We start from the raw sequence: 23,180 nt of genomic DNA on the forward strand, positions 1-23,180 counted from the left end.
ATATATACTTGCTAAATTACATGTAAAATACAAAAAAAAATATATATATATTTTTTTTTTTGCATGTAATTTAGCAAATCGGAAAGTAGCAATTAATAGAGGAAAATAAAATCCCAACATTTACCGATGTCTGAATCCCTTTGTTATTGCTTTGCGCATAAATTCGTTACGAGTAGGTGTCACTATAAATGTATTTAATTATCATGTACAGTTTGCATAAGCCCTTGGATCGACCATTGAAACGGATATCTGAGTTTTTTAATACTTTACTGTTTACCTGTTTCCATCACCCAATCTTAACTAACAACTTCAGAACAATATTAATTCAGAGACAAAACTTTGTCGAGAAAAGTCGAAACCTGGCTTTCTATTCCTATTTTGCAATTCTTTATCAATAAAGACGGTGGTAAGTTTATACGTTTGTCGTCTTGCATTCGCAACAAATTCCCAATCGATAATTGAAATGTTAGTTAGTATATCCGTAGACCGGTACCCGCTTTTAAATAAAGAATATTTACACTAAAAATTACTGTCTCACGTAAGATTTTCATGTTTATTAAATAGTTTAGGAATGTTTTAAGTTTACTCGGTTTTGGTTTATTCAAAATTTAAAATCCAAAAATATATTTAAAAGAGTCAACTTTATACATTTGCGATCAGCGGAAGTTTAGTTTCTGAAAAAAAGGAGGAATTTGGATCAATTCTGCTAATGAATGTTGCTTCCTTCAGTCGTAGTTAGATCATGCTAAATTTAAGGTTCTATTATTGCCACAACACTCAGACTGATCTCGTTATCCACGGCTAGCGTTGCGTCTATACTATATTCTGTAACACACAAAATTGAAAAATACTTTTTTACGCCACACCTTGAAAAGGTTGTGACATACTTTTATTTCAGCATTTCACAGCACGACAATTACCACGGCCATACATCAACGGTTGAAGTCATTCACTGCGCGGTTTTACCACGGCCGAATCCACCACGGAACTGGAATTCGCCCTCTCCGGCCCCAACATCCTTCTTCTCGTCCGTCTGAGGGGCATGTCGATATGCATCACGCTCATCTTTGCCCTCAGTAGTACGGGGGCCAGCAGAACGACGAGATCCGGTATCCTCAGCCTTGACCTTCTTCAAGAGAGTTGCCGGCACACACTCCGACGGGATATGTAAGTAGTCCCGTAAGAATACAGTACCCTCGTTCGTTAAATACCAGTAGTAATGGCGCCACGCAAATTGCTCGGTAACATAGTTACGAGATTTCAATGATTGACAGGCCTTGATGACTTGCAGATTCGGCACTCCTTCAAGTTCGGGGTGCGACTGAAGCTGGAAGTCCTTTTCAGCAACCATCACGCCATCCTTAAAAAGATGATTAAAAAATTAAGTTTTTTTTGCATTCAAGATATGGCGGAATCACTCAGCTATCGCATTCAGCAAACCTATGCAGGCCACTATGGCTGAGCTATTTCTACATTTTTCGTCTTGGAAGCATGTCGGAAATATATAACGATCCTTCAGCTAAAAAAAAGCCGAACAATCCACCGAATAACCATTTTTCTCTGGGAGCATTTGACGCCAAGGTCAGTCTACTGATACTGAACTCGTGGGTTAGCTCCAGTCTGTTTTAACGCAGTGGCTACTCTCTAGCAGTTGCTACGGCCTTCATGTTAAGTACATGCAAATAAGTGTACGAAATATATTTTTGGAAATCATGGCTTCTTATAACGAAAATGTCAGCAACAAATTTCCTAATAGAACACATGCTATCTAGGCGCTGTTACAGACAACGCTAGTTTAAAAGATTCGGACATTTGCCTAACATTGATGATCGGAATCTTAAATATCCTTGCTAATCACGTTAGACGATCATATTTAGTTTTTAAAAACGATAAATCTATAATACCAAATTTAAATTTAGCTCTTCAAGGTCTTCGGAGGGGACGACACGAATTCTTATTACGTACAAAAGACGATTGGCACATAAGTACTATCGACCTTCGTTACCTGAAACAGGCGATCGTAGATGGCGATCGTGTTCTTCTTGGGCATAAGCATCTTGGCGGTTCTATAAAACAAATTATCGCATCGTAAGTACCAATGTCAGAAATCACAGAAAGTTATTTAAGTAGTATACTCACAGAGATGATAAACGCAAATATTATATTAGGCCACGTTCACATCTGATCTTAGTGAATTTTCGGTCTCATATTCGAATGACCACTGCAACATAATGTGTGCAACCCCGTGCAACAAACCGGTAGTGTCCGATGGTTTGAAAAACGCCCTTTTTATAAAACTTCCTGATCAAAAATTAGCTCACAATCAATTCGATGATGCTTTATGAAGCACTCAAGCACAACTTAACAACACATTTTGTTTAAATTCAGATGATTTAAATGGATTTTGAATTACAAACCTAGCAACGCAACTCGCTGCAAAAATGGTCGACACAAAAAAGACGTTGGGATTGCAGACGTTTTTAGAGGAAAACATTGTCGCCACCGTAACCTTTGTGTTTGTTTACCTGAGGCGACTGGGAATTTGGTGGCGCTAAATTTGAGTTCAATTAGCGCAAGCCGAGGTCTCAAAAAAGAAACATATTTTCTCTCATTAGTTTTGTTGCTCGAACTGCCTGTGAAAATCATTACAGACATAAATGACTAGAGTTCCAGAAGGCGTGCCATATTCCGAAATTGCAAATGTTGTAGATTTTTCGTGAATTATTTGCTAACACTCTTTTGCGTATATGTTCACACATGCTGGATTTTAATTAAACGTTTTACCAATTTCAATAAAAATTTCTACCAATTTCAGTTGAACCTTTCAGGATTTGTTTTGTACTTCAAGAGCAGCCCATGCCAGACTGAATTTTCGAACGTAAATCAGATTGGCCTACTTATAATTGTTCGAGCACCTCGAAACACTTAGATACTGCTACAGATATCTTTCGCATAACTTACCTATGCCTATTTTACTATTCAACAATGGATGGGGTTTGCCTAACATTTTCAGCTATTCTCACTGCGTGAACAAATCGTCGGAATCACCTCTTCCGTATAGCATCAAAGGCCTGCACCAATTAGAGGGTCTAACCGTGGTAAGCCATGCCGTATTCAAGTGGAGTTCTACAAACCTATGAAATGGCATTGCAAATGGTATCGGCGTCTGTCTATTTCTTGTGTATGTTGCTAAATGGATTGGTATAATTTATTTATATAAGCATTTGCGGTCGTGTTTGGAAGCATAGGACCTAGCAACCGTATGTGCATAAGTGAGGTCCTAAAATGAACCTTTACGGACTATTTCCTTTTTTTGTGTATGGTTCATTAACTGAAAGCAATGTAAACAGTGAGATCGAGATTTCTGTAAATAGAGAAATATCCTCACTATTGTTGTGGTGACCAAGAAGCATGCTTTGCTCATACCAAGAACGCTTTACCATTTCAGCAATAAATCGGCTGAATCACATAAGGGCTTCCATAACCTCATACGAAAAGTTATGAAGCGAATATATCGTTTCGTTAGTTTGTGAAGGAGTCTAACATGATGTAGTGCCGTTATCAAACGTCTAGGAAATATATCATCATCATTATTATTATTATTATTATTAGACTAGGTCTTCTTAGATGAACTATTTGAAGGCGTTGAAAGGCAATCAAAAGAAAATTACTTGGTATGTATATTTTCTCAAAATTTGTTCGTATTTTTATGTTTTGGTCATGATCGTTCACGTTTACTGGTTACAGCTGGTTACTGCTTTTATAACTTATATATACCTTTTTTTATAACATACCTTTATATTAGCCCACTGGGCTGTCTTGTTTACTTACCGCAAGTTTGTCAAGAAGTAAAAACAGACAAATTACTTGTCGTGTGCCCCTTTGCACCGCTGACTGCTCAAAACGCAATGAGTGTATTTTTTATACCCTGTAATCGCGTCAAATGCCTTTCGTATCCCTAAGTGTAGTGTCGATAGCGCGTAATCAGTTTGTTTACAACTGGTGCAGTCGCCACAGCTGTGCGGCTGGGCAAGTTCGATGTAACGAGAGAGGGAAGACCAAATGGGAGCTGTCGGCTCCACCGAACGTGGGCAACACAGTGCACCCCAATCAGCCCGCAGTAAGCAGCTTCATGACCGCCACGACAGACGATGCGATCAATTATAGTTGGTGAGAAGGATGAATAAACTCAAAACCATCAGTTACCATGACACAGTGCTGCATCCATTAACTTGATAATTGTCGCATGGTGGCGATAAAGAAGCCTGCAAAGCGCGGTACTTTCTACGATCTACTATGCTGTGCTATATTGTAATGAATGCACGGAAATATATGGATAAAAACTGAAACATTACTATTGGTGTATACATTGGTTATAACGCGATTTGGACGAACAAAATACAAGACAAGAAAGCAACAAGGGGTATATGTGTTACCGCCATCTCTTGATGGCAAAATATACTCAATCGGAGTGTGTTATTGTTGTTTTTGTGGCCAAAAAGACCCTTGTCTCTTGCCCAGAGGACAAGTACTGTTATTTGCGTTGAAAGAGCAGTCGTTATATCGACGACGGCAAAGTGAACTACTCATTGTCAAGTGTGAAAAATATCGGGGGACAAAAAAACAGGCGACGAAAGGCAACATCATGCCGAGGTGCGGCAATATAAATATTGCATGCGTATACAAGTAGCAATAACGAATATTGCGTAGTATAATGGTACTTTCTATACATCTGTCATTTAACAGAGGGCTCTGACCGCCGGTAACTGACATTGCCTCTATTTAGAATGTGATCGATGATTTTCAGTTTGTTTAGATAGGTCCGCCAAATCTACTACTAGAAAAGTCTATTAGCGAAACTCGGCGATTTTTGCAGATTATTGACTGTGGCAACTTTAGTACCATCACATGAACAAAATAAAACACTTTGATGTAGGAGTATATGACTCAGTTAGTTTTACAATATCAATAATAATGATTTTACATTGCGTGTACTAAAAGTAAGATTCCTCATTTAAGTATCATTTTTCAACAACGTAATACAAGCCACCCTAATCTCACTCAGGCTGCCACAAGTAATAAAATAAATTAGGCACAGAATAAAACAAAAGTTTGCTGTTTAATTATTTGTAGTTACTAACTATGCGCGTTAGCGGAGCTGGTTGACGTGTTCATGCTCTTCTCACTTTCCGTTAAAATAATTGGCTAATGACCACACTCCTCTATTGTGTACCAGTATATTATTTTTTTCAATATTATACTGAGATAACAATTTTTGAGAATTGGAAGAATGAGCGCGGTTCGTGTCCGACTTAAAAAGAAAGTAGACTAATAGAAAGACATTCAGTATTGAGCAGGTGTTTCAAATGGACAAAAAAGAAGTGACTAGAATTTTTTTGGATATTGAAGATGTACAGAAAATCTATATACACAAGAATTTACACCCGATTATTAAATACTCCATTTTATTAAACTCCTGCTAGTTTTGTTCGTTTAAAAAACATTGAACTTGAATCGAAATTACGATCTGGCAGAAATTGAGAGAGATTGTATGGAGCTCATTAATTTCTTTCATTTTTTGTCTTACTACGGCATGCAGATAGCATGCATGCTTTTTTCGTATGTCAACTCTTTATGGTACTTTATGGAACCGTATTAAAATGTTTGTAAAAAGAAGTTCTTTGAGACTGAAGTAGCGATGTCGTCAATGAAAAACTTGTACCTCCACAACAAGGACACGGCAGATGTTTTTCAACGTTTTTGTAATTGTATAAATGGATCACTTTATTTAATTTTACCTTACTTAAGTCGACATTTTAACAGGCGTGAAGTTTAAATCAACTATCTTAGGCAACCTATTTTGTATTCAGATTCACATTATCAGGAAGCACTAATTAATTATGCATTATGACTAACGTTAAATTTTCATATATATTCATTTTCTAACTTTGGGTTTGACAGGGCTCCTAAAGGCGGTGGAACAAGCCCAGCATGGCGTCGACCGGGTGTGGCCCAGCTTCGGGCCCGCCAAAATGTTCTCTTGGAGAATGCTCAGAAAAAGTACTTCACACCACTTGACTTTCAGGTATAATTCAGCGAAGTTTTCATTAGATACTGTTGTTTGAAAAATGACGATATCTTCTCGAATCTGTTTATCAGGACCTTTCCAGTAATGGTTATTCGGTAAAATTCACAACGAAGAATTTAATTGCAGATAAAAAAGTTTATAATTATGATCTTCGTTCTAAATCCGTTTTATAAATACAATAGATAGTAAAGACATGGCATAAAATAATTATATGGTGCTATGAATGTGAGAAGTAACTCTGTTTTTGATTTGAAATTCACAGGTTGAGTTAGTGAGTGAAGCAAGAAACACATCGGCTGGGAATAGGGTGATCTTCGTCAGTGGTCAGGACAAGGCTTATCTTATAGTGAATCTCCTCAAAGAACTTGCGTATCAAATTCGTCCTATTTCATGCACTTGTAAGTTGGCTACGTTAACTTCATCCTTTTGAAAATATTTATCAGCAATGGAGCAATTAGAACTACGTCTAGATATAACATATATAAGTCTAACTCTTAAAGACCGCGATTTGACAGACTATCAACCTCTATTAAACCCATTTTTATTTCAGTAAATGCAGTAATGTTTAATACGTAATGCTTAATAGTATTATCGTCAGAGCAGATTAAAATAGAGATCAACTGAGCAGCAAAAGCAGTTAAATACTTCATTTGTATTGTCCCACGCTTCGATTCAGCCCAAATTCATCAGGGTACCTACCGGTTACACATGATTTGTTTTCAGCAAAGAAGGTCCTAATTGTTTGTAAGAACTCTGAAGAATTGGGAACTACGCGCTTGTGGATTGAGGATTACACTGATCTGCCATGCTGTTTCTTAGAAAAAGAAAAAGACGTTAATACGATGACTACATCTTTACAAAGCTGTGGTGTTATTCTCACACTTGCCGCAGCAATTTGCTATTTACCAGCGTTTGTACAAATTTTAACTGTTGTACTAGACAAATGCGACGTTCTGTTGCAAGACGATACTGCAGAAGACCCGACGACAAAACAGACAAGATTTCCAGTTCAGAACCTTGACCCAATGAAGACGCTGGTCGATTTCGTTACCGATCGTAGGTTGCACGTTGTAGGGTTGACCAGCGCGTTGAGCGGTGTAGGAAGTGCCGATACGGCACGAGCTCGAATTCAACGTCTCGAAAAGACTTGGCAGGCTACAGCTACGGTTTGTAATGAACTAACTGTCCTATCGAAGTATGGACCAAAACCTATAGAAAAAGTATTAGAATATGGGATATACTATGAGAGTCATCCAGAGTATGATTTGGCATTGAAGTTAATTGAAGATAGCTTGGATTTCCTCGAACTGTTCATGAAAGCCAAAGGAAACCACTCGGAGGTCATCCAAGAGGCGATGCGTTACCCTATGGAACTAGCGTATATTTTCATCACGTTGGGACCCTGGTGTGCTGCTGAAGCAGCACAGGAATTTTTAGTTGAGGTGTCCCGCTCTATTGACAACATCGAATGGCTACAAGATATCCAGATATCGATGACCACCTTACAAATTGTGCACACGTTTCTACAGCAACTTCATGCACTGTGCCGGAACCTTGTTACGAAGACGAAATTCGATCCTTTGAATCCGGTATCGTACTGATCCTTTATTTATTCTAGAGTTTACTGATAAGCTACGCATAGAATGATTTAATGAAGTCATCTGTATTTTGCATGACGAATACTTTGAACAAATTCTTATCTTTCGTATTGAGGTGTTTAAATATCATACCTTTAATCGCATAACTCCTCTAACGTTCCTTTAGACCAGTATCAAATACAATGATCACGTTTAGGTATATTTTTTTGTCGTATACATTAATCAATAATTAGTTTCTGTTGTTCTTTTACTGTTTCAGGGTGCTAGGCACCCTGACAAATTGGTGACGTTCCTTGAAGCGGTTGGGCTGTATACGGAGCCGAAAATGCTGCCGACGCAGCCCTCAGAAGACCGTGAAGGAAAGAAGACACGTCCTCACTATGTGCCCTGGCACGAGGACCCTACCGCCCTTTGTGGACTGGTCATAGTACGGCACCGAATCACTGCGCTTGTGGTCAACAAATGGTTACAAGCTATAGCTAAAACAATGCCCAAACTTGCTTTCGTCAAGTCCAACTTCATCATCGGCCAAACAACGCTTGACGGCGACGATCCAAAACTTGTCGCCGCTGGCCTCACTCGACAGGAAGAAGTGTTGCAAAAGTTCCGTTTTCGGGAGTACAACCTGTTGATCACGACGACGGCTACTGAAGACACCCTCGAGCTGCCTCACTGTAACCTCGTAGTTCGATTTGATCCGCCGGAAAGTTACAAAAGTTACATTGTGTGCAAAGCGAAAGCTAAAGCGTCGTCGAAATGCGCTCGATATTTTATCATGTTATCACAGTATGAAACGGCCAAATTCACTCATTTGTTTAGTGACTATAGAAAAATGGAGCAACTCATGCTGGAACGAAGTCATCGTGATGACATCACGATCGAGGGAGACGAAGGCGCGTCGCCAGCCGATAAGGAGCGGTTCTATCAACCGTCGAAGAAGGGCGAGTGTCTTATGGCAACTCTGTCGAATGCAATCCCTATAGTGAATCGCTACTGTGCGCGCCTGCCGTCGGATTCGTTAACAAAGTTGGCCCCCATATTTAGTATCAGTCAATTGGACGGTAATAGATTCCAGTGTACTTTGCGATTGCCGGTCAACTGTCCGCTGAAAGAGCTGATCGTTGGGGAAGCAATGTCATCACCCGTTCTGGCGAAACAGGCAGTGGCCTTAAAAGCCGTCGAGATGCTTCACAAAGCAAAAGACATCGACGATCACCTGGCACCGTTAGGCAAAGACTCGCTCAAGGCACAATTAGAGGATCAAGTGGCGCCACTTAACGAAATCGTCCCACAGGGTGCGCCGAGACCAGGCACAACTAAACGTAGGCAATATTACTATAAAGAGGTGGCTGACACATTTAAAGGTGATGTGACAACGAACCGATTTTATTTGTATAAGATGTCGATGAAACTAGTATGCGCAATTCCCGATGAGCAGAATGCCAGAGCCAGAGAAATATATGATCCGGCAGAAACTCCTCGCGGGTTTGGCTTAGTATCCAGCACGAGATTACCGGCCTTATGCCCCTTTCCGATCTATACACGCTCAGGTGAGGTGCTGGTAGAAATTGAGGAAATCTGTGATACTGTTAAAACATCAAACGAGCAGCGGAAAATGGCTGAGTTTTTTCATCTGTATGTATTCCGTGATGTTCTTCGGCTGGAAAAGTTCCCCATGAAGTTCGACCTTAAAAATGCAGAGTGTGGCTTCCTTGTCGTACCTATAACTGGTCAATCGGTTGAATGGGACTTTGTAAAAGAAATTTACTTGCAAAGGGATTTTAAACCTCAAAAAATTGAAGAGGAATTGAGAAAAAAATTCGTATTTAACAGGGAGCTGTTTGCTGATGCAGTGGTGATGCCATGGTACCGAAACATTGACAAACCACAGTTTTTTTACGTGGCTCAAATTTGCGATGATTTAAGTCCGATGAGTGGTTTTCCGGACAGCACAATTGCAACATTTGACGAATATTATCGTTACAAGTATAACATCAATGTCTGTAACAAAACACAGCCGCTTCTCGACGTTGACCACACATCTGCTAGACTAAATCTTCTCACTCCGCGGTACGTCAACAGAAAAGGAATAACTTTACCCGCCAGTAGCGAAGAAACCCGAAAAGCAAAAAGGGAAAATCTTCAACAAAAGCAGATACTTATTCCGGAGCTGTGTCTGGTACACCCATTCCCTGCATCACTCTGGAAAAAGGTGGTATGTCTGCCATGTATTCTGTACAGAATGAACTATCTCCTTTTGTCGAACGAGATACGGCTACGAATTGTTCGAGAGGTTAATATTGGAACGGCAGAGTTACCCGCTGGTTTTAAATGGGAAGCTCTCAATTTTGGTTGGACTTTATCCGAAGTATTGGAAGACGCAGCGAACAAAGAAATCGCAGCTGCTGCTCAAAAACCAGCCCGAGAGCCAGTTAGCGAAGAAAAGATTGCTGAGATTCGAAAACCATTCATCGGAGGGCTTCGTAAAGAAGGCGTTGAACTAACTCCCGCAGGAGAGCTTGTAATAGATACTTTCGACCCGTCAAAAGTCAATATCCCCAATGACGAAGAACTTCTTGAGGCCGAACTGCGGGACGTTGAGTTTACTCGACCAAATTTTGATTGGAAACCGATTCCAGGTGTAGATGAAACTAGAGTTAGGGTGGGGTCACCATCCCAATTCGAGACCGAACAAGAATGGCACATGGACTATGAAACCGAGTTTGTTAGCATAGACGGTTTGCCTGGTCTGGGTTACATTTCGGCACCTGGAATGTTCAACATTAATGGACTTTCCGAGGCGCTTGTTCGTCAACGGGATGAGGATATTTACGATAGTGCGGACGAAGAGAGTTTGCTTGAAGATATGCAAAATCCTGATGATGTACCATTACCAGATAAACAGGGAGGCGGCAAAGAGGATGTCGAGTACAACTCGTTATGGCTTTCACCGTGCAGCAACCTCCAGCAGACAAAGCCCCTTGAAGGTATGCACACAGATGCTGCTGACGTTTGCGAGGACCTACTAGGACTGCAGATTCAGGTCTGCAAGGGAGGAAAAATGGGGATAAATTTTTCAACATTGCCGCTTATTAAACGCGCCCTAAACTATATGGAGGCGCCGTCTGAATTCGATATAAACGATGACTCGAACGGCCTTATCGAAGATCACTATGTGAGCAATGAAGTCGTTTTTGGAGAATTACTTCAAGGTCGTGATGAAATGGAGGAAGCTCCATCTGAACTACGCCCAATCCATTTTGACGAAGATGTCGAAACCGTCGGTCCAAGCCCTGCTATTATCTTGCAAGCTCTAACAATGTCTAATGCCAATGATGGGGTAAATCTTGAGCGGCTCGAGACCGTGGGAGACTCGTTTCTAAAGTATGCCGTTACTAATTATATGTACTGTGCGTATCCAGGGGTACACGAAGGCAAGCTAAGCTTCCTTCGCTCTAAACAGATCTCTAATGTAAACCTATACAGATTAGGACGTGACAAAGGTTTTGCCGGACGGATGGTCGCTACCAAATTTGACCCATCCGATAATTGGCTACCGCCTGGATTCTGCATTCCGGAAGGACTTGAGAAGGCTGTTCTGGACGCAGGCATGCCGAACAACCACTGCAACTTGGGACAGTTTAAGGCAAGTAAAACTCACGTTTTTTGGTTTCCAAAAAAAGGAGTTATGTCACATTCGAATAACCGTCATCATATAGCAAAGAACAGTTCCTAAGTGTACTATAAATCTAACTCGTTTTAGGAGGGAGCAAACGCTGATGGGAACGGAGTTACTACAGACGAGTTCGTTCCGTACTCACTGTTGACCCACCATTCGATTCCCGACAAAAGCATAGCTGACTGCGTTGAAGCCTTAATTGGGGCCTACCTGGTGTCTTGCGGAAGGCGACGCACCCTTGAGTTCATGACCTGGATGGGCCTTAGGGTGCTACCCGTATCCAAAACACCGAATTCTAACGAAAGTGGAAATGAGGCAAACAGAGCACAAAATGGCCCCGGTAAGTGTCATATATTGGTGGAATACACAAGCCTTATGTATCAGTAGTACCGCCAATCCGCGGATATGTGAACGCTTTTCCATACTGCGGATGTGACCGGATTTCCTGTACTACAAATTACATGTAAATATGAAATGAGAAAAAGTTGTACCAGATAGAAAAAATAACTTCTTCGATTTTCCAATACTTTTTTTCGATTTTCTATCGATTTTCCAGATAAAAGAAACCTAACAATGGGATTCATGAAGCATACACATAACGTGGGGCTTATTTGCTAATATCGCCATTCTTCTAATGAACTATACTTGCTACAGTGACCAACGATTTATAAAATATTCTCCAACTTATATAAATTGAATTTTTTATAGTCTTATGGAGATCCTTTCAGCTACGTTGGTATACTTATAGGCAAACAAAGCCGTGCACATCGCTATGGATCGGTTTTACCTCCAGTTAAGAGAATTTACTTTTTGTTTATTACTATACCCTTGTTGAATCTAAACAATATAAATATGTTGGGTTATACGGAATTGATTAGGGAGTTTTAAAACCTGAATGGCATAGGATAGTAGTATATATTATGATAATAACGTTCTTTCTATATTTGACTATGCAGGGAATACACTGGAACACACTCTTCCAACTATGAGGCCATGCGATGAGATCCGTTCACAATTTGCTGAAGTCCCGTCACCGTTACCGTCTTCGTACGACGAACGTCTTCTTGATCGACTTCTGAATGGGCATCAATCATTCGAGGAGAAGATCGGTTACCGTTTTCGCAACAAGGGATTTCTCCTACAGGCTTTTACTCATGCCTCTTACCACTATAATACACTAACAGACTGCTATCAGCGGCTCGAGTTCCTAGGAGATGCAGTTCTAGACTACCTAATAACAAGGTAGATTTAGATTTACCCACATTTTTTAACTGTTACTTGTCTGGTATTTGAATGACAGTTAAAAAAAAAAATAGAAGCTATAGTATTTATACTATTCTCATTGGACTCAACACATCAGCGGAATTAATGCTTATTTCACTAGTTATCAAATTGAAGACTCAGCCGCCGTTTTTGATAGTGAGGCTTGACTTCCATGTTCGAGCCCACCTTATTCTGAGATGCTTTTCAAGTTCGATATTTTTGCAGAGGCGATTATTTCAGACAATTCAATAGCAGTTTTTAAATCGAATTAGCGCTACGTGTTTCTCCTCGTGTCTCGAAGACTGCATGTCAACTATCCACTCCATAAACGAAAAATGCGAAAATCAAGTCTGTAAAATCTCGTAGGATATTATTAGTAATAACAACAAATACATGTTTTGGCCGTTTCAGGTACTTATATGAGGATCCTTGTGCGCAACACAGCCCAGGTGCATTGACCGACCTGCGTTCAGCTCTAGTTAATAATACTTTCTTTGCGGCGCTGGCAGTCAAATACGAATTTCATAAATACTTTCTCAATCTTTCGCCCCGTCTTTTTAATCTTATTCATCGCTTTGTGAACACAAAGAAACATCTCAGCGGTGCTCAGTATTTTGAAAAGTATTACCTCGGTGAGGACGAATGTGAAGAAGCCGAAGAGATTGAGGTGCCGAAGGCTTTGGGAGACATTTTTGAGTCCGTTGCCGGAGCCATCTATCTTGATTCTGGCTTATCTCTTGACGCCGTCTGGAATGTCTACCTGAAAATGATGGCACCAGAGATCGCCTATTTCTCAAAGCACGTGCCTAAATCGCCGATCCGTGAACTTCTTGAACGCGAACCACAAACAGCGAAGTTCGAAAGGGCTGAACTAACTTTAAATGGAAAGATACGAGTTCGAGTTGAGGTATTCGGCAGGGGAAGTTTTATAGGCATTGGTCGTAATAAGCGGATTGCTAAGTGTACAGCAGCAAAGCGGGCTCTTAGAGTGCTTAAAGGTCCAGACGAAAGCAGTAGCTACACCAAAAACATATAGAAGTGAAGAAGGCAGGGGGTACAGATCGCTTGTGATACAGTTAATTTAAGTCAACTTTATGTTATTGTATGATTCTGCTGACGCCCTTATAAAGGAATCACTGAAGATAACAAAATCAATTGATCGATACGTTTTGTCGAGATCGAAAACCGGTTTGGTAGAGTTCAGATAGCTTAACTCCAGAGGTTTTCATGAGAAGAGATCTTGCCGCAGAGATTGAGCAGTATTGATCACACCTAAAGACATCGTTTTTGGGGATTATAGATGTTTAACAATGATGGGTGATAATAGCATGTCCATGTAAGGTTTTGTATACCGCGAGTTTTACGTGACGGATATATAGTGGAATGATGAATCGCTAACCAGTCATGCATGACCAGATATAGAGAAATGTGGTAGCATGCCATTTGGGTACGTAAAACACTGGACCGCGTTTGAGCGTAATAATGTATCATCATCAGTAGAATTAAATATAATCCAAGGCAACTCGCAGCTTGAAAAAGGATTCCTGTGAACAAATGATTATGCTGTAAATATTGACGATATCGGATATAGGTGAAGGATGTATTGACCTCTATGCAGAATAGACCGGTTAAACATGAGTTCACAGGGACTTACTGATGAAACAATAATTGACTCTAATAATAAAGAGACACAATTTACATCATAGTCATTGGCATGTTCGTTATTTATTGTGCAGGGATGGGTTCCCACAAATATGACTTACAGAGTTCAGTAGAGACATACCTAAGGCCCAGTAATTTCTAAAAGGTGTAAACTTCTTATATTGCCACAGCGTGCAGTTTGCCCACCATAAATATAGTTACGGTCTCCACGTACAGCTTTACGAATGTTTGAACACGAAATTGCCGTGAAAACAGATCATCAATTACTGAATAGTGATGGTACTTATAAAAATACGCCCGGTGCTCAGTATAATACGTAGTATTTATCGAACAGAATAGTATAACTAAAAGCTTATTGAAAATAATAACATAGGAGAAGGGAGCAAAAGTGTTTCACAACCGACTTTCATTTTCTTTGGAAACCATATATGTATATATATATTATACGGTCCGATTTCCCTATTTAAACGAAGCAAATGTTCGAAAGAGTCGACAGTGAAACATATATATATATATATATAGTAATGTAACTCTGGGATGCAAAGCCAATTTTGTCCGTAGGGACTAAAAATTGAATTAGGAATGGACGCTTAATGCTGCGCGGTAAGGACTTTGGATTTCCTCAAAGCTGTACGCTGCGACCTGCCAGTACGTTTACTTGGAAACCCAGTTTGCTTGAACTGTTAAAATCTTTCACATAATGATCAATTTATAACAACACGCATAATCCTTCCTGTATATAATTCGCTATTGTTTTCTTATGTAAATAAGAAATATATATATATATTTTATATAAATATATAAAGCATGCACTCATAAATGAGTCAATTAAATATAACACTACACGTGTTAGTACATAGTGCTTATGTAAATAGTTCAACTAATAGAGCTGTGCTCTGCGTATGTGCCGGGGGGGGGGGGGGATATGAGAAGAAACGATAGAAGAAACCGCTTCGACATGAAGCTTGTAAGACCTGCCGTGGCTGCGCCCGAAACCTTTAAAACAAAGGAAAACCAGTCGACGGATTCGATTGCCGACGAGTTACAGATATGGATTCCGTGATATTATTATCATCGAATAATTGCACCTTCTGTTATTGAGTTTGAAATTACTGGATTAAGCTTAGCTATGTGTTACCTACAGTTTAAGAGTCCTGCTTGTAATGACAATGTTGGGCTGGGCTGACATGACATCGGCCGTGTTTGGGCAGAACGAGCATGAGTTAAGGATCCCAACCAACATTCTTTTTACGCATTGATCACAAGTCGAATTCCTTGGTTATTCTACTGGTAAAACAATTCCCAAGAAACAGAATTATTATTGTTATTATTATTATTATATGTACTTTGCAAGTGAGTATCGTGTAGCTAATACTACATAACTTTAAGAAAATACTCATGTATTACTTTTGGGAGAAGCATAAAACCTTTACGCCCATATTTATTCAAAATGCCGGATCCAGGCTAGTGTGGCCATGTACAGTTTTGTGGAGAACACGGAGTTTCTGGTTCATGTATGAAAACCTTCTTCAAAATGCGCGTCTTTCTTGTTCAGATACATGCCGTGGCTTTCGAATATAGGGCCAGCGACCTGAAGGCTTGTTTAAAATGAGAATAATTTTTTTTTAATAAATAATGTTATGTACGAGATTTACTGCCCAAATTTAACCTTACGACAAGGAACAATAATAAATTCTATTTTAAATATTCCATTCAAATGCTTAAGCAACATCTGACTTTTTCGCATGATGTTTTGCCATTACGTTCATTAAATATGAATGCTGAAATTTCACAAATTGTGGTATAGGGTTGAACCCAGACATAGGCACACGTGGTTTCGTGCTAGAAGCGAGGCGTCTAATAAAATGCTTAGCGGCGATACCGGACTTAAAAGTCGAAACATAGAGAATGAATTACGGCTTGTACATCTTAGGAACGCCCTAAAAAAAGTCTGCTTTATGTTTCTTGGCAATTAAATTGCGATAAAAATTAAGTGGATGGACTCCAAGACGGCTGAGCAAATGGCCATGTCAGTTTAAGTCTATAGGTGGCTAACGAAAGCCGATAATAGAGTTGAACATTGGTTGGCGCTTTTTTGTGAACGAATCTATCACAACTGAATCGGTTTTTCTCGTCAAAGTAAAAACTAAATTAATGAACCTTTTGTTATGAAGTTATAGGCTATGCACCATAAAGCTTCCTCTACCGATTAAGAAATTCGTTGACTATAGCTTTAACATACTGCAAAGGTTTCATTCGCCAACAGTCAATTTCTATTTTATTTACACTTTAATTAAAGTTAAAAATATAGATATTTGCGAAATTAGTGCGAATAAGCATACGTATATTTCACTATCATGATATTCTTTTTTCGTTTATTAGAAAATGTAACACTTTTGACTCGTTTTGTCTTCGGTACAAAAAGAACTATCTAGTGACCAACAAAGTGTTATACTGGTTATAATTTTCGGGCATCCTGGGCAGCAACTGATCAACGTTAAGGCGATGACCATTGCAGACAATTCACAGGCAGTTGTTTTAGGTAGATCACTGGTAATTGGACTTTGGTGGTAGTGCCAATAATTATATGTTGGGTGTTTGAATGACTTCGATAGATCTACTTCGCGGTCTCCACAATTAATTTTGATAGAACTCACATCTAACTGCGACGTGCCTGTTCTTAGCGAACTGACTGAATTTGGTGAAAAGTAACTACGCATTGGGCTTCTATTGATCTTAAGCCTGGCAAGGAATTTTCATGTAACCAATGGGTTTTGCTCAAACAAAGTTAAATGAACCTTGAAACGTATTCACCATTCATACATATGAGGTGCTCGGAAATACAAAAATTACGATCTTTTTTGTTTGTGCATCGTAAAGAGTACATTGTGTTGTATATGTGTTACCTATTTCTTTGGAATATATTGTCAGTTGCAAAATCAAGGCCTTTGAACATTATAGTTTCCTTATGGATATCATTCCCGAACAGTTTAGTTTCAGTTAGTAACTGACGTTGTCTAAGCCAGACACTGCCATAAAATCCGGACTACTATTTCACGTACATAGTGAGATACATTTTTGAATTTTGAAAACTGATTGCGAGATCTTCACGCAAAAATCTGGTAGCACAGTTACGACATTGTGCGAACAACTCCGACTTTCACCAGGTATAATTAAGGTCATTGTCTGTTTCGTCGTTAGAATTGTAACTTCGCTATGTTATGCAAAAATACGAAGATGCCAAGATAGAAATTTGAAGTTACTAGAATCGGCTCAAATGATAACTAGCACACATTCACGTTGATGCTGAACTTTAATTGCGGTGCATTATCCGGAAAAAAGGTTAGGGTTTTAATCATGCTGAGCTCTTTAATAGAACATTTGCAAGACATGCTTCTGAAGAACTATATAATTAATTGCTATTTTTAATGCTTAATTGAATGCTTACTCATTGAGAAAACACATTAGCGAACTACCATATCCATTCTCTTCACGAATGCAATGGGCCTCTCACCAAAAGCCTTTCGTTTTATAACAACTACAATTTCAACTAATTAACTATAAGATACGTTTTAATAGTTTTAGTACTTTAAGCTGTTGGAACAGTTGTGGTGACAGAAATAACGGCAAAGGTAGTGTTCTTTACAATTCTTTAAAAGCGTTCCAATGAGGGCAAAGAACGGCGCCTGCAGTTAACGGTATATTTGCTGATAGACTCCATCGAATTGCAGGAAAATAAGCAGAACCATCCCAATGAGAGAACAACAAATCTGGTTGTACGTCCGCTATACATTGTGTATGCGATACATAGCTACACAGCATTGCTCGTTGCCCTCTGACCTTATTCTGACTGGGATGCGTTAATGTTACGAAGTTAGTGACCAACCGCTCACTGACGGCCAGCGGATGGTAAAGGTTAGTATGGATGCTGTACCTGCTTCATAAATCGTGCTTATTGGCGAGTTATTCGTCCGGGAGATGGATAACCAAGTACATGTCATGTAAACACGCCCGAATATAGTAGATTCAGTCGTTCCTAAATATTGAGTTAAGATCAATGTATCAGATAGAACTTATATGTATTGCTATCTGACGCTATCGCTAGAGTATCGCTACTCTCGCGAGATGGTGCGCGAAACCTACACGAGTCTTTTGGTAGCGCCATTAGTACCATGTATAGTGCATTTTTACGCATTGTCGTTTCTAACAGAAATTACTAAAGCGTGGTACCTTTAGACCACATCGCTACGAATCTTTCTGCTTAACATCGTGTAGCAGTTTACTACATATGGTGTTATTGGAAGTCACGTGGTCATGTCCAACATCCAAGCATCGGCAAAGCTTTAAAGTTGTAATGAAGTTGTAATTTCTTTCTCAGTATGGTTTCAAAAATGCAAGATGGTAACGAAAGCAAGCGCGCTACAATTGATAAACTGAAAAAATTATACACTCAATAAAATGTTTTTTTTTTACAATTTTTAAGGTTATACTTCTGGACTAGACTTATGGAATGCTTCCGAACACGGAAGCTGTAGCATGAAAAAAGCGTACTGATAGTCATACTGGTCGGGCCGCAGTGTGGTGTGATATAGATTTTGAAAAGATTTGACATTTTGATTCAGTGGTACTGGGAAATTGAAGGTAGCTTCCATCATATAAGTCAAAGGCAAAATAGGCACAATACATGTAATACTTATTTCGTTTGCCAACGACTTACAGTCTTGAGGGCGAAGTGAGCCACAGATTTAAAAAGTGCTTCGGCCGAAACCTCATCTTAGAAGACGACTTGGAAAACCTAACTGCGTTAAAGAAATTGATGTGAAAATGTCTTGGTACACATTGTCTTTTGGTAGACGAGACTAAGGACAACGTAGAATATAAGTGAGAGAATAGCAAATGCCTAACAAAATGCGGAAAATTTAACTTTTGTTTGTTATTGAAATATATGACTTTTTACGTACTTAAACGTCGCTTTAAATCGCTTTAAACGTATTTACTTTTTTTTTTTTTGGCTCGTAGGTGATTTTTCATTAATGCGAATGTTGAGTGTTTTTACTGATCGGTAATTCTCACTAAACGATTATTACCGATCTCTTAGATGTATTTATAACAGAAATGAGCCATTTGTCCAGCAAAGCCCAACGAATTCACTTTATGGTTGTCATTTGTGGGTAGCGGTGACCCAACCTGTCGAGGTAACAAGAGGCATATAGAAAATTGCTTTGCAAATCACCAGCAGCTTATTAATTAATACAGATAAAAGTTTGATGAAAGTTTTGCTGAAAGCACACGGCTTCTAATAGCAGCGAAATTAAAGATCAAAAGTTGAAAGATATTAAGCACATAGCTGAAAAAATTGTAAACTACAAAAACAATACACATATCTCAAACACTTTTGGATGCGGCGAGCAGCCATTCGGCTTACGTGTTAGCAACAACCCTAATATAATCTAGCGTAGTTGCGCCCTTAGGCCAATCCACAATAGTAACAAAGTCTTATCGAAATTTACTTTTTAGAACGACAATAATCAACTCATCATTCATTAGAATCTCAATGAAGCATCTAGGACGTCTACACTATGACAATCAATAGTCGACCAATAGAGTTTTAGGATGGATTTTATTGTCGGAATAGTTAATGATGATTAGTCTTAAGCTCCAACGACATCTCAATCTAGCAGCCAATATCACACACTTCGCTCTCTAATACGAATTCAGTCAACTACAAAAAGTCAAATCTCTCAGAATGAAGTGCTTGGTATTCGGCAAAGACCTGCCTCAAGAACTTGGACACAACAGTTACATAAATCGCGATTTAATGCAGTTCAATAACTTTTAGTTCCTTTGTTTATTACCCCACACAAGGATAATGGATTAACTAAGCGTTTTTCTTTATTTTTGACAACGTTATCGCTGGGCTGAAAAACCGTATTACACGTTTTGTTGCCTAGCCAGAGACTGCCAAATAATAACCTTTTTGTTCTACTGCCCACACAAAGCGTTTTCACATACGTTGTCCAGGACGGCGTTCTTCAGTGACTCATCCATGCAGTAGGTGAACCGCTAGCGAAACCGTACACAATTACCGTAAGCCGCTAAAAGCCACAATGTGTTCTCTACAGTGTGATCCCATCCCCACAAACGCCGAAGGATCATTATAGTTCAATAGTAAGCCGTTTTTCTGAAAATAACACGTTAAGTGTAGCATTCACAGAAACATACAAAACATGGATTCCTTATACATATTATCAAATATTTTGAAGTATATTTTTCTAATAAATGTTACAAGCTTTCACGTTTTTTTTATAATAAGTTAACTGGAAAATACCCTTTCCTGGGTTACATTATCAATTTTCTTTGATATCTGTTGCGACTATAATATTTTCAGAGGTCGTTATTAATCTGTACCGCTCTACAACTCACTTGACCATATTAATAGTATTCTAGGTAGGCAGTGGTAGTGCTATTGACCACTTGTGATCACGAAACTACGAAAACTAACACTGACGTGCGATGTTATAGAGCATACACATATTTAATCTCAAAATAATCGTTATCCATCCTAGTTTACTACGAATATATATGATCGTTTGTGTCCAGATTAGTCGATAATTTGTTGTTCTAAAATGTGTACTCAGCGAAAAAAGAAATTCTGCAAACAGGATTTTAGAGTAGATCATGAACCTTGCGTTGGTTGTCTCCAATGACGCGAGCAGGGTATTAAAAAAGCCAGGTTCTCTAGTGTATCCGTGGAACGTCCCAAATCGGGATAGCATACTTGCTAAATATTTATAATAGGGTTATAGGAAAGGATCACGAAACATGCGTTCGACAAACCTTTACCACTATGTCTAATATAGTTCACATTTAGAATGAAGGGACTAATTCTCAACCGCTTGTATTTCATGCTGTATGCGCACGTTTGTTTTTAGTATAAACACGTTCCATGGCAAATTTAAAAGCCCTATTTTTAGGCACAACACTTTAACCGATGATGATAATAAGTTGAAAGAATATATTACCCGGTAAGACTGTTCAAGCTATCTTTACTTAGAATTGAATATAAATAAATAAAAAAAAAGTCCAGTGTCTCCACCGGATCATCGACTTGGACCTGAATTAATTAATTGGCGACAAAACAGCGATCCCCAATTTAGGGAACTGATGCCTTGTTAGCAGTTGACCGTTGGAGAATTTGAGTATTGGCTAAAAGCCAGCATACTGAAACATATCTGCAAAATCCATTTTTTGTATGAATGGGACGGTCTTTCGGAAATACATGCGATGTAGGTTGAAATCTAGTCGTTACGCATCATATCCTCTTATTACCTCAGTCTATAAAACGTTATAGGCAAACGTCCTTAGACCTCTTATACTTGAAACTCAATGAAAAACAGCGAATTCCTCAATTGGAAATTCATCCTACCAGTAAAAAAACGAAACTGAACTTTAATCTGGATAATACATAAGACACTGCACATGACATAAGATGGTAATATTATTTTACTCATCCTCAATGGATTTGATACGAAATTATATTTTTTCTGTATGTTTTACTGTAGTCAACAAACAAAGCACTTTTTCAGCACGATTGAAACCGAATGACTGCTTTAATATCTAATATTCATTGAACGAACTCCTTTATAGGAATTTAATTATTTTTGTATAACCAATAATGGTGTAGGGATTTATAACTATACTTAGATAGGAGTAAAATCAAACTAACCATAACATTTTAACATGGCATATACACAACAGCTTGTTGCTCAATATTAAAAAGTAGAAAAATGTGCCGAGAATATAAGAAGCCCTGCGACCCTGTGTTTCAGTTGTTTTTTTTAAATATTTTTTCGTTTAAAAGGTCATTAGAGCAATCCACAGAACAGACAACCTAAAAACAGAAACAATGTGAGTTTAGCTCTAATTACCGGAGACAATATACGTCCCTAATGAACAAAAGTCTGTCTTGACAGTCCGACTCGCTGTTTCGCCAAAAATATATCAAGAACGTTGAGTCTTAGAGGTAAAGATACATGCATGTCACGCTCCGATAAAGAGAATCATCAACAAGTTTCATTCAGCAGTGACAGTGTTCTACATAAATTGTGTACAGCTGGATGGCCCACACGTGCCCGAACTGGGGCCTTCAAGAATTCAAACACTCATCGACGCTCCCTATAATATCCTTCATCCATAAGTGCCTCGCTGCCCTGCATTTATCTGTCTCTAGTGTCTGAGTCTGAACCCTTAGCCAGGCCGCTCGGTGTACGCGACAACCAGCACATTAGGTAGGTAGGTCTAGCCATGCCGAGCCAGCATGCAATAAATCAAGGAAGGTTTTGAGCCTCTCTGTATGCGTGAACCGGCTTGACCCGAGCTGTTGGTGACTGTAGTTTCCTGGATGACATCACCCAAAAACCCGCTCGGTCGGCCGGCTGTTCCTGTAAGATGTCATTGTTGCCCAAGCTCAGGCAGGAGTCGGAGACGAAGGGAGGTTCAACGCAGAGCGGCCCAAAAGGCGGCCGCACTGCTGCTATCATAGGCGTAGCCAGCGCCGTTCTCCTCTGAACATCGCGCATCGACTCTTTCAGTCCTCACTAAGCAATGAAAAGGGTGTACGCCGTGTTACTGCAGGTTGCAATCAGAAGTCTAACTAAAATAACCAGATCTGAGCTGTGTGAGATGTAGTCGGGACTAAAACCAGTCTCTCTACTACCCTGCTAGTCGTGGTTTATGTGGTTTGGGTTCGAGAATTTTAGGGAGAAGTTGTTGGTTCTTGGCGAACACCGACTAGCGAGGGAGGGAGTGCCAACACAAAGGGGAGCACAGAATGTTCGAGCGAGAGGGCAGCGCGCTGGGGGGCGCTACTGTCGCCGAGCTAGACCTCGAC

General features: G+C 39.4%; 2 protein-coding genes across 4 annotated transcripts; one reads left to right on the forward strand and one right to left on the reverse strand.

Moving 5' to 3' along the window:
- Window positions 1-848: 848 nt before the first annotated feature.
- Window positions 849-3,919, reverse strand: RpS10b (Ribosomal protein S10b). Of its 3 annotated transcripts, none has more exons than XM_022848831.2 (3): window positions 3,832-3,919; window positions 2,006-2,066; window positions 849-1,360 (listed from the first exon to the last, which is right to left on the reverse strand). In XM_022848831.2, exons 2-3 carry the CDS (start codon window positions 2,054-2,056, stop codon window positions 950-952), a joined length of 462 nt encoding a protein of 153 aa, XP_022704566.1. In that variant the 5' UTR covers window positions 2,057-2,066; window positions 3,832-3,919; the 3' UTR covers window positions 849-949. The 3 variants fall into 3 exon arrangements, with proteins under 3 accessions (XP_022704566.1, XP_022704564.1, XP_022704567.1); XM_022848829.2 differs by lacking the exon at window positions 3,832-3,919 and adding an exon at window positions 2,418-2,494; XM_022848832.2 differs by lacking the exon at window positions 3,832-3,919 and adding an exon at window positions 2,322-2,374.
- A 101-nt stretch (window positions 3,920-4,020) lies between these two features.
- LOC111269329 (endoribonuclease Dicer) lies at window positions 4,021-14,333 on the forward strand. Its single transcript, XM_022848823.2, has 8 exons — window positions 4,021-4,653; window positions 5,962-6,085; window positions 6,351-6,486; window positions 6,812-7,677; window positions 7,946-11,332; window positions 11,450-11,705; window positions 12,322-12,607; window positions 13,040-14,333. The coding sequence occupies exons 1-8, from the start codon at window positions 4,319-4,321 to the stop codon at window positions 13,662-13,664; spliced, it is 6,015 nt and encodes a 2,004-aa protein (XP_022704558.1). The 5' UTR covers window positions 4,021-4,318; the 3' UTR covers window positions 13,665-14,333.
- The last annotated feature ends 8,847 nt before the right edge of the window (window positions 14,334-23,180 follow it).

This window comes from Varroa jacobsoni, unplaced genomic scaffold (genome assembly GCF_002532875.2).
Source record: "Varroa jacobsoni isolate VJ856 unplaced genomic scaffold, vjacob_1.0 scaffold_1378, whole genome shotgun sequence".
NCBI lineage: Eukaryota > Metazoa > Arthropoda > Arachnida > Mesostigmata > Varroidae > Varroa > Varroa jacobsoni.